This window comes from Choloepus didactylus, chromosome 14, assembly GCF_015220235.1.
Source record: "Choloepus didactylus isolate mChoDid1 chromosome 14, mChoDid1.pri, whole genome shotgun sequence".
Taxonomy (NCBI): Eukaryota; Metazoa; Chordata; class Mammalia; order Pilosa; family Megalonychidae; genus Choloepus; species Choloepus didactylus.
The window spans coordinates 99849325-99868934 of record NC_051320.1 but is presented as its reverse complement, the minus strand read 5'-3'; the positions used below and the strand labels follow the sequence as shown (position 1 = coordinate 99868934).

The window sequence follows — 19610 nt, the reverse complement described above, 5'->3', positions numbered from 1 at the left end:
AGAGCCTTTACCCCCAAACACCCAAGTACAATTTTCAAATAATAGAAAATGGAAAGGTTTTACTATAACTGGGACAGATGATTCATGTCCTTCAAATCTATATTAGAGGATTGCACCAAGGAGAGGCTAAACAGGTCCAAGCAGAAAAGGAGGATGTGAGGGACATATGATGTAATGACTAGACTAATTCTAGAATGAAACAAGAAAACTATACTAGTAAGTTAGAATAGTAACCTCTCTTCTAATTTTTTAAGTAAAAGGTGTGTTATATTACTCTTACAGTAGTCAGACCTGAAAGAAATATTTTCAGTAAAGTTTCGCAAACATTCAAGGTTAAGCTTGAATCTCTGGTAGTGCTGTAAATAACCTCCTTTGTTATTCATCACTCATAATTCACCATACGCAACTCGCCACCTGAAGTTGAGCTGTAGTTTACAACCTGTAGTTCATCACCCATGGTTCAAACATAAAAATAGAATATGATTTAACTGAATGTATCCTATATCAAAGTTTCTATAAATACATTGTAACTTATGCTGGGGGGGGGGACTTCTGATCTCATATCCAGCTGTGCCTGGAAGGGGCACAAGTCCCCATGCTTGGTAATGTATCAACTTATTTTTACATTATAAACTTGTTCCTTTAACCCTATGTGCTCCTTTAGTAAATATGTGTTGAATTTGAATTCTTGTCTTGAGTGCTCTTTACTTTTAAACTACTGTCTGTCCCCATACTCTTATTTGAGTAGGAGGGTACTTGAAGCTCAAACCAACTGAATCATGACCTGATAAGGCTCAGTCCTTTTCTAACAGAGATCACAGCTTTCAGGTGTAGAGACAAACCTGTGACACTTGCTTCTCAAGAGGCCTTTGGACCTAGGTGGCTGTACCTCTGGGTTGCTCCAATGTGGGGAGAGTTTTAAAGAAAAGGAGTTAAGTGAAGATAAGACAAGGAAATTCTAGGCAGTCCTTTCTAGACTTCCTCTTATGTAAGCTACTAAACTGCCCTATTGTTCAAACAAGTTTGAGTAACTTCTTTTAACCTACTCAGAGCTCAACAGTATTTCTCACACCAGGAGTCTTCTTTCGGGGATCTCAAAACTTTACAGATGGCACCCTGAAGTGAGGGGCACAGGCTGTATTGAATGGAATAAGGTCTAACATATTGGCAAATAAACAATTTGTATTAACTTGGATATTCTCTTTCTTTAGAGAGCAATAATGAATCTTTCCCAACATTCTAAATTCTTATCAGTATAAATGATCTCATATGAAATAACCAAGGCTGTAAATTTATTCACATTTATACACATTTATAAATGTAAATGGTCTATTCCATGTGAATTTTCTGATGTTGAGTAAGTCTTGAACTCCGATTAAAAGCTTTCCCACATTCATTACATTTATAAGGTTTCTCTCCAGTGTGAATTCTCTGATGTATAATTAGGTGTGAGCGCCACCTGAATATTTTCTCACATTCATTACATTTATGCAGTTTCTTTACAGTATTAACCTTTTTACGGCTCACAAAGGTTGAACCTTCCAGGGTATTCCCATATTCATAATACCACTGGGCTCTTGTGTGAATTCTCTGGTGTTCAATAAGATAGGAACTCCGACTAAATGCTTTCCCACATTCACTACATTCATAGGGTTTCACTCCAGCATGAATGATCTGGTGTTGGAAAAGAGTTGAATTCTGACTGAAGGCTTTCCCACATTCATTACATTTATACGGTCTCTCTCCAGTGTGAATCCTTTGATGTATTGTAAGTTGTGTACTCATACTGAAAGCTTTCCCGCATTCGAGGCATTCATAGGGCTTCTCTCCTTTATGGATCCTCTGATGGTAAATTAGGCTGGAGCTCTGACTAAAGGCTTTTCCACAGTCATTACATGAATAAGGTTTCTCTCCAGTGTGAATTCTCTGATGCTGAATAAGGTGTGACCCCTGGACAAAGCCTTTCCCACACTCATCACATTTAAATGGTTTTTCTCCAGTGTGAGTTCTTTGATGGCGAATAAGCCGTGAGCTACAACCAAAGGCTTTTGTACATTTGTTACATTTGTAAGGTTTTTCTCCAGTATGAATTAGCTGATGTTGACTAAGGCGAGAGCTCCACCTAAAAGCTTTCCCACACACATCACATTTAAATGGTTTCTCTATACCATGGATTCTTTGATGTGCAACAAGGTTTGGATTATCTGAGGTTCTTGAGATTTGAGATTTCTCCCCAGTGTGCATTCTCTGATGTTGAGCTAAAGTTGAGCTCTGGCTGAAGGCCTTCCCACATTCCTTACACATGTAGGGCCTCTCTCCAGTGTGAGTTCGCTGATGCCTGATCAGCTGTGATTGTTGACTGAAGGCTTTACCACACTCACGACAACCATAGGGCCTCTCTCCTGTATGAATTCTCTGATGATGGATGAGGCTTGAGCTCTGACCAAAGGCTTTTCCACATTCCTCACACCTGTATGGTTTCTCTCCAGTATGAATTCTTTGATGCTGAATAAGTTTTGAGCTCAGGCGGAAGGCTTTTCCACATTCAATGCATTTAAATGGTTTCTCTCCAGTGTGGATTCTCTGATGTTGATGAAGCTGTGAGCACAACCTGAAGACTTTTCCACATTCCTCACATTCATATGGTTTATCTCCATGGCAATTAGTTTGAAGTTTCCCCTGTAAGCAATGAGGCAATTTTTTTTGGCAATCTTGACATTGGTTAGGTTTCTTCTGTGTACTAATTTTCCAATGCAGAGCAATATCTGAAGTGGATCTGAAACATCTGCCACACATATCACAATTCTGGGATATCTCTTCTATAGCATCTCTCTGATTTTTACTAAATTTACAATCCAGGCTGCCACTGGTCACAAAGTCATTACATTTCTGGGAATTCTCCTTGGTAAAGGTCTTCTTGTGAGTCACAGTCCCTTTATTTAAACAGTTTTTGTGGAAGAGAGAGTTCATCATTTTTGGCCCAGGAGAACTGCTCCAATTACTGTCTGACCAGAACTCAGACTCCCCAGTATCTCCAAAGCCAAAACTTTGAGGAAAATCCTGTAGGGGGATTTTGATCATCATTCCAAGTGATTCTGGTTTTAGAATATCCATGTCTTCACAAGCCTGTTCATTACCAGTCTTAATCATGGAACCTGAAATAAACAGAAAATAGAATTACTCCTTATTCTGTGTGCTCAAAGAAAAAGACTACTGGAGGTGGGTGGGGAGGGGGTGGGTCATCACTGGGGGAAATGGGTTCCCCTCCCATGACAGACTGCATCAAGCTATACCCAAGTGGAAACACACAAGAAATCAACACCTTGGATGGTTCTCAAAATCTGGCTTCACTCGTCAATGATTAAGTGCATACATTGTGTACTAGCAGACTGCTAAAGTGAGGAGAACCCTATAATGAAGGCAAAGTGAAAACAGCCAAAGTAGGCCTAAGAGGGTGGGAGTTCTACCAAGAGAAAGGATTAGACTAAGGTCAGAGGTCCAAACACCCAAAGGAAGTGAGAGATGTCAGATGGAGTGGGAGAGCAGGAAGGAAAGGAGGAGGGAATGAGGAGGTAATGAGAAAGACGGAGGCTGAACAGCTACAGGGAGATTTGTAAGGGGTATGCCCAAAAGAGTGCTGGGTACTTGGGGTCAACCCCCATCTGAGCAGCCCTGGTGACAATTACTCATTTAAGTGGGGTTCTCTGACCATGACCCCAGGCCTGAACCCTATGCTTCCTCTCTAGTTGCCTCCAAGACCTACTCCCTCTCAACTTACACCTCATCACAACCCTCACTAGCCTGCCCCTTAGCTTCCAAGTAGCCACATCCCACTAAACCACACTGACTTCTCTTTCCTTTGGCCTTCAAGTTTCTGAAGAGGTCTACCTACTTCTACCTGTCCCCCATGAGGCCTTCCTGCTATCTACTTTCCTTCTGGACTCTCCAAATAATTGCCAGCTTCTTTCCTACTGTGCAACCTCAGAGACCATCTCTGCTCAACACTGGCTCAACTCTATCCCTACAGTGAAATCCAGGAGCCTAGTTACAAGAGCTTCAACCTCTCTGTTTCTGCTACCATGGACCATGGCCTACTCCTAAACTTCAGTGGCTGGGTCTCATGTGATTTGCAATCTCCCTCTCCATCCTGGAATGTCTCTTTGTGAGGAAAGAAGCTACCATTTACTAAGCATCTTTTATGTATAAGGAACAGTTCCTGGGTATGCCTCAATTAATCTTTACAACATCCCAATGAGGTCAGTAATAGTAGTATTCCCATTCCACAGATAAGGAGACTGTGGCTCAAAGAGGTTAAGCAGCTTGCCCACGTCATACAACTAAAGAGGGAATCAGTCAGAACCCAGGCCTATCTATCTCCCAAACTTCTGCCAGCTCAGACCTCCTGTTACATGAAGTAACCTGCACCCCAAAGCAGTGCTGACTGAAGTATTAGTAAGTCACAAATCCACTAGACTATTCTGAAATTTCTCCCTCATGGTGATTGCCTGTAACTAGAAGATGCTTAGATTAGGATTTAAAGTTGTTACCTCCTAACTAAGAAGCGTGAAACCAGAACTGCTCTCTTCTGTCAAACAATACCTTGCAACTGCTGTCATCTGGTCCTCTCAGTAATGCAACTTTGGTGGCCACCACCTCTCCTGACATAGAACCAGCTACAGACCTGCTTCTTTGCTGCCAGACTTTTACAACTGACTGGTTCTCCACAGCCCTTGGAGTTGTCATGCCTCAGTTCACACATATCCTCACATCCTTCTGTCCCCCAACAGACCAGCACAGCCTATTTCCTTCTGTCTCTACTTATCAAGAACAGCCCCACCACTCAGGCTGGGCTCTGGCCAGTTTCTCTGACACAGTGGTTCCTCAGAGGCCTGTGATTTAAGCCCAAGGTTCTCATTTCTTCCCTGGAGCACAAAAACTTTTCTCCAGCAAGCCTTGGATAACCTCTGAGAAGAGGCAAGCATATATTTAAAAAACAAAAATCTCATTATGGAAATGGTTTTCCTTCAGAGAGAGGGCACATGTCCTTACCACAAAGCAAAGGCAGACTGAGGCCACTCTTTCTGGGACAGGTCTCTCCCAGGCATGCTAGGAACCACCCAGCACGGGTTTTGAAAGTAGGCAAGGGTACAGTGAGGGGACCACTGCAGACCCAGTCGTCCTCCCCAACTGGGGACCAACATGGCTTAACTGATCTATTTCCATGGATATATGCAACTTGGAGTTTCACTTCCTGTACCAGCCATGTGCAAATGACATGACTGGGCATTTTTTTCTCCATACATTCTAGTTTATATTAGTGTATATTTTGATCTAAGATGTCAAACTTTTGCACTGTGAGCACCAGGGGTGGTAGACCGCAGCTCTAGGTCTGCACTGAAAACTTTTTACATTGTTGCTTTATCACAGGTACCACTTCATATAAACCCAATGAACATCTAATTTTGCTTTCCTGCAATGGTGCACTTTTTCAACCTTGAAAAAATTGGGGACTGGCTTGTTTATAGCTTTACCCCCTTCCCAGAGAGGATGAGAAATGAGTCTGAATAAGAAGGCAGTAGAGAAGGTGGCAGGGACCAGGCCAGTAGAGCAGGGCAGGTGGGGCTGTGGTCAAAATCCCCTATGGGAGGTGGGGCTCCCGACCCTCTCCTCTTCACAGCAGACCCAGCCTTTACCGGCTAGCTGTGGCACCTACACTGTAAACAAGGGGTGTGTGTGTGAAGAAGCTGCAGCAGAATCAGCAGAGCCTAAGTTTTAAAGGTCCCTTTGGGCCCTGCCAAGCCCCATGGGGATGTGTGTATGGAAGGAAGAGCACAGCTCTCACTTTTCACAATTCTGGATTGTCCTACTACACGTCCAGATGGCTCTACAAGATGACAGCATCTCTGCAGGCCAGGCCCTGCCCTGCTTCAGTAGGGACATGTGGACATGGCAGCCAGAGGAGAGGGGTATTCCTGTCTGCTACTAAGACGGCTGCAAACCCATCTCAGGGCTGAAACTAGGCAATATGGGGAGGCCTCAGAGCAAAGCACTTGGACAGGGCAGGAGGCAACTGCATCTCTGACAGGGGCTAAGGAAAGGACACCACCTTGTATAACAAACGCCCCTGGAGGCAACCAGCGTCCAGAGAAGTTCTGGAGGGAGCTGTTGGGTGGGGGTTTGTATCAGGGGGATGGTTGCCTAAGGGAAGGCTGCAAAGAGCCAAATTCAACAACAAATGTGCTTCACTTATATGAGTATAAAGTATTAGTAAAAATGAAAAATTGAACAAAACATGGTATGACTTCAAATAAAATTCCCTCTGCCAAAATGCAGGTGTTTTGGGTCCTTGTTTTCTCCAGATCAGTCTTGAACCCCACAACTCGTCTGTTCCCTCCAACAGGTCTGCTGCTGCCTCCCTGATGATGTGCCCAGAGCCCAGCCTGAGACCCCAAGGGTGGCCACTGGTATCCGCCTCCAGGGTTGGCCTCCAGCCTCCTCCTGCTGCAAGGCAGCAACACCTTGCACGGCCCCGCCCCCAACAGCAGCACTGGGGGCCCTGTCTTAGGTGCAGTATCTCTGAACCCCTCTTCATCCTCTCCTGCCTAGTGGGGTTCTGTATAGTGCTGTCTTGAGGGCTCAGGGCCTGAGTCTCACCTGTCTGGGAGGTCCTTGGCATCTCTCTCCCTTCTGCTCCTTGCAGGTCCAGAACCCACGGCTCCTGCCCCTGTTCCAGCCGGGATATCAGCTCAGGCTTGAAGGCCAGGAAGCCTGCTGTGGGGGCTGGCAGAGAAGGAGACGGAGTGTTGGCATAGTGGGGTACATCAGTGTTCAACCTCCCCACTGGTTCCAGGTGTAAAGGGGTGGGGGCGGTGCTTGGGCACACAAGTACCCCCTCTCCAAATCAGGCCAGCCCCTGAGACTGGACAGCGAGGGACAACTGCACTCCCAGTCATTTCCCTGTCCACAGCAGGGCCACTACCCCAAGGGGCCCATCATCAAAAGAGTCTGCTCTAACCCTGAGGACTCAGGGGTGAGAGAAGGCCAGGCCCACTGCCAGCTTCACTCAGCAGACAGGACTGCCACCTCAGCACAGGAACGGGAACACTCTAAAAGGAAGGGGTGGTTAAAGACATGACAAAAACAACCACAAAAATAAACTGATGAAGCATGTTTTAAATCAGAAGGCGCTTGGTGCAAGTCCCCACTGGTCACCTCCCCATCTGGGGCCGGTGCAGTCCTTCTGGAGCTTGTTGGCGCCCACCTGGGCTTGGCACCACCTACCTTCCTGGTACCACTAGCCCCCATGCTGTGGCTCACTCTGGAGGTTATTCTTATGCAATTATATAAACATCCCTTTTTAGGTTTTAGTGTATTGGAACAGCTGGAAGGAAATACCTGAAACTGTTGAACTGCAACCCAGTAGCCTTGATTCCTGAAGACGATTGTGTAACTATATAGCTTACACTGTGTGACTGTGATTATGAAAACTTTGTAGCTTCCACTCCCTTTATACAGTGTATGGACAGACGAATAGAAAAATGAGGACAAAAAGTAAATGAATAGGGAGAGACGGAGGGTATGGGATGTTGTGGGTGTTCTTTTTTACTTCAACTTTTTTCTTATTCTTTTTTGTGTATGGTAACTAAAATGTTCAAAAATCAATTGTGGTGATGAAAGCACAACTATATTAATAGTACTGTGAACAACTGACTGTACAACATGGATGACAGTATGGTATGTGAATATCTCAATAAAATTGAATTTAAAAAAATTATGTGAAAGATTTATCCTATTACCCATAAAGGGGTAAGTGGACCTTTAAAAAGACGAGAAACGGGACCTGCCCTGCCAGGTGTTGAGATACTACAAAACCAAGTGAAAAAGAGAAGTAGGGACTAGCCGATGAGAGAGATTCAGGGACGAACACAGAGCACACAAACATCCATACTCCTCAATGGGAAAAGGACGCACTGCTCAGTAGATGATGATCAGGAAATGGCTCAGCATGGAGGCAAAAACAAAACAGTATTCTCTCTAACTCCACACACCAATGTGGATCCCCAATCAAAATGTGAAAGACACTGTAAAGTTCAAAGGAGAAAACGTAGGCCATCTTGATGACCTGGAGTAGGGAAGATTCTCTCTAACTCCACACACCAATGTGGGTCCCCAATCAAAATGTGGAAGACACTGTAAAGTTCAAAGGAGAAAACGTAGGCCATCTTGATGACCTGGAGTAGGGAAGATTCTCTCTAACTCCACACACCAATGTGGGTCCCCAATCAAAATGTGGAAGACACACTGTAAAGTTCAAAGGAGAAAACGTAGGTCATCTTGATGACCTGGAGTAGGGAAGATTCTCTCTAACTCCACACACCAATGTGGATCCCCAATCAAAATGTGGAAGACACTGTAAAGTTCAAAGGAGAAAACGCAGGCCATCTTGATGACCTGGAGTAGGGAAGAACTTTTAAATAAAACTTCAAAGGCACAACCCTTGGTGGGGGGAGGGGGTAATCAATTACATTAAAATCCGATATCAAGAAGTTAACACAAGAAATGGAAGAAGATATTTACAATTCACAAAATCCCGGAGGTATGATCATGTTTGATGTATTCTAAGACAAGCTTTTAAATAACACTTTCGTATCCCTGAACTTGGGATGCACCTTGGAATGGATGTTTTCTCACAGCTGTCATCCTTGCCTGCAGAGGTGTGAATCCAGTCACAGCTGCTCATGTCACAGCTTTGGTCGAGTCATGTGCATTGTTGGTGCAACACAGTGAGTTTAACCACTCCTTACGATGCCTCCAAAAAGCATATCCCAAGACTTGGTACAGAAGCAGGAAGTTACCACATAAGCAGAAGGCCACGGCAGAAGAGCAGCAGTCCTAACTTTGAGATTAGAGAAGTAAACTGTGTGCCGCTGGAGAAGGGACCACAATTCCAGACACTGGCAAATCAGGAAGTGCACGTTTGCAAGGCCTGAGAAAGTGGGACAGGTGCTAAGGGATGAAGCTGGGCAAGAAAGCTCAAGCACCAAACCACACTGGAAGAAAGGAAACCTCAACACTCTTAAGAAAGGTGGCCTCCTCATGTCCCAGTGGCCTGCAGGACACAGTCACGAGGAAAAGCAGACACAGACCACTCTGACCCGAAGTGTAACTAACTCCCTAGAGCATGGGAAGAAATGTCAGGAAAACCCCAACCACTTATTTCTTGTACCTTTTCCTTTCTATTTGAGCGACACATAACAAACACCTAAACGAGTCTAAACGAGAACTTTAAAAAGTATAATAAAAAAACTTATATAAGAAAATATTGTGGTGAAGTATAATTGCCAGCATTCTACCTTTCTTAATGGTCCACAAACTAATGATGAGTTTTACCAATCTGCATATTATCTGACTAAACCTAACATAAGGAATAATATAAGAACACCATCAAATCAACAGGAAACAGCAGCCTCAGTAGAAAATGGACAAAGGCTCTGAGCAGACATTTTACGGAAGAAACCAGCAGGCTTGAAACAAGAGTGTCAAAAGCTTAGTAGTAACCAGAGAAATCCAAACTCAAACCACAGTAGGCTCCCCCTTTACACTTATTTGAGTGGCAAAGCATTATCAAGCTGGCCGGTGCCAATGTGGCCAAACGGAAGGGTGCTGGAGGGCCCTTCATCCCAGGAGAGGTGCCTGGATCAGCATCCTGGGAAGCACCCACAGACCAAGGACCTCCCTGCCTACCCCAGAACCTAGAAACCCCACCTGATCCTCCAGCCCAGACACTCTCAGGGGCCAGGAAGATCGTGGGACCACAGAGCCAACTGGGCAGAGGGCTCGGGGGCAGGCAGGAGCAGCGCAGTGCAGAGCAGGTAAGACACCTTTTGATGGTTACCTGAGCATTCCAAGCAACAGGCACATCTTGCCAGAACACAAACAAAAAGGCAGACATTAAGCACACCCAAGTGGCTGCCTATGGTGGTGATGGTAGGGGGGAACGGGAAAGACAGCAGGACAGACGAGGCGAAGTGCATCTGATAGTCCCGTGTATCTGCGCACAGTGGTCCCAGGGACATCTCTGCTGCCCCTTGATTTGGTTCTACAACCATTTCCTCAGATCCCATGAGCCAATGATTTCTCTTCCTTTGTCTAAGCTACTTCAGATTAATTTATTAGCCTATCCAAAAAGGAGGCTTTACTAGCTCCCACAATTCCACTCACCCCATGGGGATTACATCACATGTCATGTGCAAAGCACAGGTCTGACTGGCACATGGTACCCCTGCCAGCCCAGCTCTGGACCATAGCTCCCACCCTGCGGGTGGCCACACAGAGCACAAGGACTCACAGGCCAAGGCCTCACTTAGGTCATGAGGGCCTGAGCACCCCCAGCCCCTGGTACAGGCCTGGGTGGGCTGGGTGCTGACTGGTGATGGGAAGAGGGTCCCAAGGTACAGCCTCACCTAGCCCGGCCACGCTGCTGTGGTTCTCCAGCATCACCTCCCTGTAGAGGGCTCTCTGGCCAGGGTCCAGACACTGCCACTCCTCCCGCGAGAAGTGCACAGCCACATCACCAAACGTCACGGCCTCCTGCAAAAACACACATCAGCACCCCATGGAGAGCTGGTGCCAGCCTCATTCTGCATAGCCACAGGGCCTCTCATGCAGGTGTACCACAGGGTGAGGCAAGGTGGTTGCAACCCCTTTGGCACTAAAATCCTGAGGAAGGCAGCCAGGGGCCAGGGGAGGGGGGACCCAGCCCATGTCTATGGCACAGACCCTCCTCCACCCCCAAGAGCCTCGGGTTGGTCTGGAGAGGGGTATGCTTGCTTTCTTAGGGATAGGAGCAAAGGGGGCATGCCTGCAGGGTTTGGGCCCAGGGCCCAGGGTGTAGGGTAGGATGGAGGCAGAGGGCCTCACGGAACAAGGGCAGAACCCAATCAGGTTTCCTACCATGAGGCTGGGTGGGCGTCCACGTGTCTTGGCCACAACCCCTGCTGACAGTTATGAAAGAAAAGAGAGATCAGGGCCCTGGAGACCATCAACTTCCAGTATAATCAACAGGTACTGTTTTCTCCATTCCTTTACCCCCAATTCCAGATGTTCTCTGGCAGGGACGTGGTCTCATTCATCTTCCTGTGTGTGTGTGACACCCCACAAACATGTAATGTTGCCATATGGCAGGCACTCAACCAAAGCTACGGGAGTGAATAAAAGGACAACGACTCTGTCCTCACAAAGCAGTCTGGAGCAAAGGATTCAATAATCATAGAAATAAACACAAATCTGTAACCATGTGTGTACAGGGGACTATGACAGCATTTATAGCAGGAAGGTGACTTAGTGTGATGTGTCACCTCCCTAAGGATGTGATCAGACCTACAGGCTGAACAAAGGTGATGGAGATGGGGAAAGTGCTCCAGGAAATAGGAACAGCACTGCAAAGTGCCTGAAGCAAGGAGGCTTGGGGTTGAACTTAGTCTGTGTGGCTAGATCACAGGCAGCAGGGGAAGCAGGGAGTAGCTGGAGGCTGCAGTAGACAGAAGCCACAGTGATGGGCTATAGGGAGGGCTGGGTACAGGAATTCCAGGAATCAAGAAAGCTGCAGGTGGAGGCCAGTCACAGAACCAGAAGAGCTCAAGGAACTCCTCCCTCCCCCCCACATACACTACGTAAACTCCAGGCTCCAGCCAAAGCGCCCACCAAAGCCATCAGATCCTTGAAAGGGACACCGAGACTGCACCAGTTCCAGAGCTGTGATATGATATGGACCACCCACCTCAATGGAACCAATGACCCAGGCCGGCCCCCCCGGGAAAGCCTTGGGAGGTCAGAATGAGGAGTAAGAAGAGGCTTCCTTGGGGCGCTTACAGCTCAGAAAGCGGCGCCAGCACCGGGCAGTAGTGGGGCAGGCCCTGTGCAGCAGCCAGAATTCAAAGGCACAGAAACGCGCGTGGAAACCGCCTACTCCACCCAAGACTCCGCCCTTTTTGCACCGTCACAAATTCTAGGCCTTCAAGAAGCAATAGGTGAGGAAAAGAGGACCCTAAGACAGGGTGAAATGAAGGCCGCGGCTGGTGCCCGCCTAGCTCAGGCCTCAGGGCCCCGGAGCCGACCACCTCCCCGCCAGGCGCTCAGGGCCCCTCCAGGCCCGCCCGCGCCCGGGGAAAGCCGGGGGAGGACATGGGAGAAGGGGGTCCTCGGGCGGGGAGGAAAGGCCCAGGGCGCGCGGGGGGTGGGAGGCCCGGGAGGCCGGCGGCCACTAAGCCCGAGGGCGGGAAGCAGCGGATCCCTCGGACTGGCCACCGCGCCCGCCGCCCCGACTCACCCTCCCAGAGGAGCGCCAGAGGCTCGCGAGCGCTCGACGACGGCGGAAACGGGCCTCGGACGCCCGCCCCCGCCCTACGGACTTCCGGCTGCTCTGGGCCGCTGGAAGGGTGGCCGTCTCTGTGGTTTCCCATCCCGCCGCCCGGGCACAGAGGACGGGGCGGAGCCAGAGCCAGGGGAGGAGCTCAGAGCCTTGGGGGCGGGGCCAGAGCCCTGGCAGGCTGGACCCCGCCCCGCGTCTGCAGGAGCCCACCAGCGCGAGGCCGGGGCGGGATCCCGGGTCGCCCTGGCCGTCCGGAGACGTTGGTTCCCCACATCCGACCGGGTTCCCGGCACGGCACAACCCGTCAGCTTCTCTGAATCAAAAAACACATGTTGTGTGCCTAAGAGCCTCCTCCCGAATGCCTCTTTGTTGCTCAGATGTGGCCTCTCTCTCTGGCTAAGCCAACTTGAAAGGTGAAATCACTGCCCTCCCCGCTACGTGGGATCAGATACCCAGGGGAGTGAATCTCCCTGGCAACGTAGAATATGACTCCCGGGGAGGAATGCAGACCTGGCATCGTGGGACGGAGAACATCTTCTTGACCAAAAGGGGGATGTGAAAGGAAATGAAATGAGCTTCAGTGGCAGAGAGATTCCAAAAGGAGCCAAGAGGTCACTCTGGTGGGCACTCTTACGCACACTTTAGACAACCCTTTTTAGGTTCTAAAGAATTGGGGTAGCTGGTGTTGCAGGGGAAAGGCAGGGACAAACGACGTGGAAGCCCATCTTGGCCTTCAGGGTGTCCAAGAGGGTGGGCGGCCCTGCCGAGGGGCTTCTGATCCATCCATCCTTCCTCAGGCAGGCGCTGGATGTGCTGTCATCCCAGAGGAGAGAAGCCCTAGGTGACTTCTCTGGGGCTTTTGATGCTCAGACCCTAGTCCAGGGTTAACCTGGACTTTTGTGTTCCTGGAGCTGTGGGAAGGCAATGTGAGCCTCAGGGCTGACAGGAAGGCAAGGCATCACCTGGGTGGATGACCTCAGGGTCTGGAGCTGACACAGTACAAGAGGCTTCAGCAACTGAAGTGATGGTCCCTGGGTTTTGTCCCCTTTTGCATGTGTCGCTTCCTGGAAGGGCAAATAGCCAGAGCTCCCAGAGAAGCAGGGGTAACTAACCCAAGGAGAGGTCCCAGCAGGTGACACAGGATACAGCCCCTCTTCTGTCTCTTGCAGAGAACTCATGGACATCTGTGCTGGGGAAGCAGAGAGCTGAGAGGCCATCTGCAGAAGCCCCTGGAGCCCTCTAGGACCCAGCATGCCGGCCCAGTGTGACCGATTTGCCACCTTCCATTTGTGCTCAGGTCAGAGACTGGGCACTGGTGTGGGGAGGGTCAGCAGCCCAGGCTCAGCCACGTCCCCCACCTCTGAGTCTCTGCCCAAGGAAGGGAATGTCACAGGATAATCTCTCTACTGAGGAATCTGATGATGAGGACGCGGCCTCTTTCTCTCCACGCTGCTCTCATAGACCACCTGATGCTTTCCGTTCTCATAGTGAAGAACCAGCTATTCCTTCTGATACAGAAGCATATTTAACAGAATTTTTACCTAAAAACACTCAAGTACAATTTCCAAATGATGAAAAGTGGAAAGGCCTCACTATAATAACTGGGACAGATGATTCATACCCTTCAAGTCCCATATTAGAAAATTATACTGAAGAAGCTAAACAGTTAAAAGAACTGTGAATATTTTCAAGAAAGCAGAACAGCTTCTCAACCTTCTTAGATAGATAACATGTAATCACCTGGTTCTCTGTGAGAACAGGATGGGCTGCAGCTGTTACTTTAATCATAGAGAAATCATAAATAATGTAGCAAGGTTGAATATAGTCCAATCAAATGTATGTTTATCAATATGATGTGATGGCCAAACTAATCAATAGAATAAAATGAATAAAACTATATTAACAAGTTAGAAACAAGTAATAGAAATCTCTTTTCTAATTTTTAGTCTTTATACAAGTAAAATTATGTTATATTGCTCTTACAGAAATCATAGCTTAATTAGTAAAAATATTATCAGTAGAGTTTTATGGGCATTCAAGGCTAAGTCTCTAACAACGTGGATACCCTCCTTTGAACCACTTGTGGATCAAGATGTTTTGCTTTGTGAGTCATTAGTGTTCACAAAGCATCATTTAATGTAAAAATAGAATATGACTTAATTATGGTTACTCTAAATCAAGAAGCTATAAATTCTCTGTAACTGAGACAAGGGGGAGCTCTCTGATCTCATGTGCAGCTGCGTCTGGAGGAGTAGGGGCTCCCAGGCTTGGTAATGTATAAAGTAATTTTTACATTATAAACTTGTTCCTTTTACCTTAAATGCTCCTTTTAGTACAAATGTGTTGAAGTTGAATTCTTGTCTTGAGTGCTCTTTATTTTTCAATTATTGTCTGTCCCTAGAATCTTATTTGAGTGGGGGGTCACTTGATGAAGCACAAAACCACTGAATCAGACCTGATGAGGCTTCAGCCTTTTCTAACAGAGATCACGGGTTTGACACGTAGAGACGAACACGTGACAGGAGCCCCCACGCCCCCACAAGGCTGGCACATTGCAGGTCACTGGATGCTGTCCCCTGCAGGTGTCTGTGGCAGTGAGGATGTGGCCAGGCCACTGCCACTGCAGGAGGGAGCAGGTTGTCCTTGCTCTGTGTCTCATCAGGGAGGGTGCCAGCAGCATTGATCAGATTTCTGAGCTGTTCTCCTTTGACCACAGAGTGGACTGTCCCTCGTGGAGTTTCAGGAGGGTCAGCCATGCAGTATGGGCTTTGCTAGTCAATTCTCACAAGGTTAATGTCACATTTTACTGGGAGTCTGTGGTGGTTTGGAGCTGTTATGTACCCTGGAAAAGGCCATGTTCTTTTAATCCATCCCTGTGGGTGCAGACCTGTTGTGGGTAGGACCTCTTGATTAGGTTGTTTCACTTGAGTTGTGACCCACCCCATTCAAGGTAGATCTTAATCCCCTTACTGGAGTCCTTTATAAGAGGATAAAGGACACACAGAAAACTCCCAGAGAGCTCAGAGAAGCTGAGAGATGAAACCAGAAGGTCACAGAGAGAAAAGCCCTGGAGAAGCCAAGAGAGGACCTGCAAGCCGAGAGAGAAGGCCACTGGAACCAGAAGCTGAAAGCAACAAAACCCAGGAGTGCAGGTCCAGCAGATGCCGCCATGCGCCTTCCCAGGTGACAGCGGTGAGTCCCGGATGCCAGCAGCCTGTCGTCAGAGTCCAGGCATCGTCTTGTTGATGCCGTGAGTTGGATAGTTTCAGGGTCTTAGAACTGTAAATCGTAAGTTAATAAATCCCCACTGTAAAAGCCAACCCATTTCTGGTATGTTGCGTCCCAGCAGCTTTAGCAAACCAAAACAGAGTCTCACTGTAGCCGAACACACTGACCCTGGAGCCCAGGCTGCCTTTTGCTGGAAGCGTGTTCTCTTCATGTGGACTGTGGGGAGCTTCATGCGCTGCTGCCCATTTTGGTCTGTCTTCAGCTTGAATCCACTGCCTGTTACTTTTTCAGTCTAAATGCAGAAATCTTCGTACATTCAGCAAGTGCTTTTTTTAAAATGTAATTTTATTGAAATATATTCACATTCCATTCAGTCACCCAAGCATACAATCAGTAGTTCACAGTATTATCATACAGTTGTGCATTCATCTCCACAATCAATTTTTGAACATTTTCATACATCCCTAGGTGTGGAAAACAGAGCCTGAAGTTTCTCCTCTCCTTCCCACATACTTGAGGCGGGGGCCTGGAATGCTGGGCTCCTGCCGAGATAGAGCACTGTCACAGCACATCTCGTTGAAGTATGCGTGGACGTGAGAATGCAGCTGGGGAACGGGTTTTCTGTTATTGTCCTCGAGAATAAGATAAGACCCATTTTGCAGACAGATGTAAACAACCATGTGAAAATGTCTACGTGCACAGTAAAGCATTGCTGTACCCTTAAAGCATGATAAAAAGGGTCTTGGAAAGGGGACTCACACACTCACCCGACAGGCAGTGTGTCCCCTGCTCTCAAAGATATTTTTGTCTCTAATCTTAATTTCTGCGTCACCCCCAGCAACACCTAGGAGTCATGTCCCACGTGGGGGGAGGGCAGTAAGTTCACCTGCTGAGTGGGCTTAGCGAGAGAGGCCACATCTGAGCAACAAAAGGTGTTCTCTGAGGGTAACCCTTAGGCACCATCATAAGTAGGTTTAGCCTCTCCTTTGCAGCAAAAAGCTTCACAAGGGCAAGTGCCAAGACCAAGGGCTCGGCCTACTAAACTAGTAGTCCCCAATGCAGCAAGCACTTTTGAAAGCCATGTATGTACGAGTAACAGTGGATATAGCAGTGGCCCAAATCCACATAGGTGGGTGTGTGAGCTGTTGGGTGGCACTAAGGCCAAGGCTGGGGGGTGGGCAGAGCTGGGGTGCTGTAACTCTAAACCACTGCCCACACTGGTACTGAGCTTCAGGGTTGGAATCAGCTCTGCACAGCAGGGCTGTGTGGCCCTGGGACAGTTGACTTACGTCTCCTGAGTTTTAATTTCCTCCCCTGTAAAATGAGATGAAAGTCATACTCGCCTGATAGGGCTGGGTGAGGATGGAAGGCAGTGGTGTGTGTGAAGGGCTCAGCGCGGCAGCTGCTGAGCAGTGAGCACGCAGTTCCGCTCGCTGTGCTGACTTGGAGCAACCTTCCTGCCCGATTGGCATAGTGTGGAATCCTAGTGATTATCCGTGCTCTCTCGCTCTGCTCCCAGGTTTCTCCTCATCTGCAGATTTGGGCAATGGGAACTTTCTGAGTCTTCACCTGGGTAAATGATGACAGTTACTGAGCAGATCAGGGCTGAGGACGGTCCTGAAGCAAGCCCGGGGTCCTCTTTGTAGTCTCGTCCTCCTCCTCGTCCCACTGTCATCCCCCAGAATGGGGGGTTGCCCTGCACAGGCCTCTGTCCCTCCGTCTCTGCGTCCTCACGTGCTGGTTGGGATGGTCACAGCGGTGCCTGCCCCTGGGGCTGTCAGGGTTCCCTGCGGTTATCTCTGCGGGGTGCTAGGCCTGGGCCCAGCAGGCCGCCCTCCTTGCAGGGCTGCACAAAGGTCAGTGGAGAGGGTGAGTGCTGTGCAGGGCTGCGTTCCACGTTTCTCTGCACATAAAGACATTGTGACTTTGTCAGATGCCTCGTAGAAATCAAGGAACAGTGTGGGAAAATAAGCACGGGCTGCTCTTCTTAGACCTGTGTCGCGAAAGGAGAGATGAACAAGTCACGTTGGCAGTGCTGAGGGGACACTGGGCCTGGTGGAGGTGGGAGCCGGGACAGCCGACGGAGCAGGGACGCAGGGACACAGGGACAGTGGAGTCAAGAGCAAAGGGGGTGGTTTTAGGAAGAGAAGAGGAAACAGGTGAAAATGCAGAGGTTTCTGTGGGCTTGTGTGGGGGCTGTTGGAGGTCATAGGAGGGAAGTGAAGAGAATTTGGCTGCATGGTCTCTTCCTCCTCAGGAGGACGGGCGGAGACGGCCGCCTGTCCTGAGGGGCCTGGGGCATGGTTGGTGGGCACTGGACGGCGGAAGGTCAACCAGGACGCAGTATAGCTGCTCTGATGTTCTTCCCTGAAGCTCCCCAAACTTTCAAGCTTAGGGCAAAGGCAGCAGCGTGACTGGTGACTCCGTTTACAGGCAGCACCAAGCCCAGGAGCACCAGGAAATCTCTGAGCCGTCATCCTGCAGTTACAGGGAGGCCATTCTGGCTGGTGGTGGCTCCTCAGAAATAAGCACAGCTCTTACAGAACGTTGAACAACCCGAGAACCAGACGCTGCCCCAGATAGAACTTCCTGATGAGAGCGGCCCAGATGCTTCAGAAGCAGCCAGAGGCGGGAGGTGTGCAGGTCAAGGCTGTGTCCACAAGGCGGGCGAGAAGGTCCTTCCACATCAGTGCTCTCCAGGGTGGGGCAGGAGGCCACGACGCCCCCTCTCAGCAGCGCACGGCTGCCAAAGTGTCAATGTCACGGGAAGATTTTTGTAAAACAAAACTACCTTTGATTCTGTGAAAACAGTCAAGGATATATTATGGGGTAGAATGCAAAATTGCATGAGATTGACAGAAAGAAACATGTCACACTGCAGTTTATTCAAGGTTTCATCCTCAGTCCCCACGGGGTACCTTTCGATTCTGCCTGTCTTTGGTGGAGAGTTTTGGGAAACATCTACTTTCTAAGCAGCAAAATGACTTAAAAGAGTTTCGGCACTGGCCAGTGAAGTGTTGTTCGGCTTTACAGTGAGGGTCGCGGGCTGGGGGCTCTGGCTGCATTCTGGAGGCTCTGGGAGGGATGGACTGTGAGGAGGTGCTGCAGGGAAAGGCCCAGGCTGGGCCTAGAAGACAAAAGGGGACCCAGGGAGGTCCAGTGCTTGCTTAGAGCTGTGATGGAGTCTGCTGTGTGAGCCGAAAATTCTCAGAGGGCAAATGGCTGAAGGTCGGGGGTTAACTGGGAGGGGATGGAGCCTTGAGGACCACGCTCTCTCTCTGCCGGTGTGCGTGGAAGGGGTGACAGGCCTCCTGGAGGGGATTGTAAGCCTTCTCCATGCACCACTCAGAGCACCCCGGAGGTGACTGCTGTGGGCCATGCCGAGAGAGGAGCTCCCGTTGCCCCTTCTTCGCTATCGTGGGGGTCTTTGCCCCTCTCCGGCACTCACTTGCTCAGTTTTGGGCATATCTCCTGCTTTTCTTACCAGTGCATCTCCTGCTTGCATGACCTTTGCCTTCTACCCTTTTAGGTTTTTAAATGAGTTGTTTGGGTTTGCTAGAGCTGCCGGGATGCAACATACCAGAAATGTCTCATGGGAAGGCACATGCCAGTGTCTGCTTCCCCTTTGCTCCTGGGTTTTGTTGCTTTCACTCCTGGTTCCAGTGGCCTCCTCTCTGAGCCTCTGTGGGGCCTCTCTTAGCTTCTCTGGGGCTTTTCTCTGTGAGCTTCTGTTAATTTCATCTCTTGCTTCTCTGGGGCTTCTCTGAGCTCTGTGGGGCTTTTTGCTTGTCCTTTATCCTCTCATAAAGAACTCCAGTAAAAGGATTAAGACCCACCTTGAATGGGGTGGGTCACGTCTCAGTTGAAATAACCTAATCAAAAGGTCCCACCCACAACAGGTCTGCCCCCACAGGAATGGTTTAAAAGAACACAGTCTTTTCTGGGGTACATAACAGCTCCAAGCCACCACAGTCCTCCCTTTGGACTCCAAAAAGATATGTTCTTTCCATAT

The 19610-nt window shown here is 48.8% G+C and overlaps 1 protein-coding gene across 9 annotated transcripts; it reads right to left on the bottom strand.

The window, feature by feature from the left end:
* Nucleotides 1-1270: 1270 nt before the first annotated feature.
* On the bottom strand, nt 1271-12412 carry ZNF7 (zinc finger protein 7). 9 transcript variants are annotated; one of them, XM_037802387.1, is made up of 5 exons: nt 12329-12412; nt 10954-10994; nt 10464-10590; nt 6655-6780; nt 1271-3155 (listed from the first exon to the last, which is right to left on the bottom strand). In XM_037802387.1, exons 2-5 carry the CDS (start codon nt 10954-10956, stop codon nt 1330-1332), a joined length of 2082 nt encoding a protein of 693 aa, XP_037658315.1. In that variant the 5' UTR covers nt 10957-10994; nt 12329-12412; the 3' UTR covers nt 1271-1329. The 9 variants fall into 9 exon arrangements, with proteins under 9 accessions (XP_037658315.1, XP_037658316.1, XP_037658312.1 ...); XM_037802388.1 differs by lacking the exon at nt 12329-12412 and adding an exon at nt 11872-12318; XM_037802384.1 differs by lacking the exon at nt 12329-12412 and adding an exon at nt 11089-11852 and having other exon boundaries at nt 10954-10997.
* Nucleotides 12413-19610: the final 7198 nt, after the last annotated feature.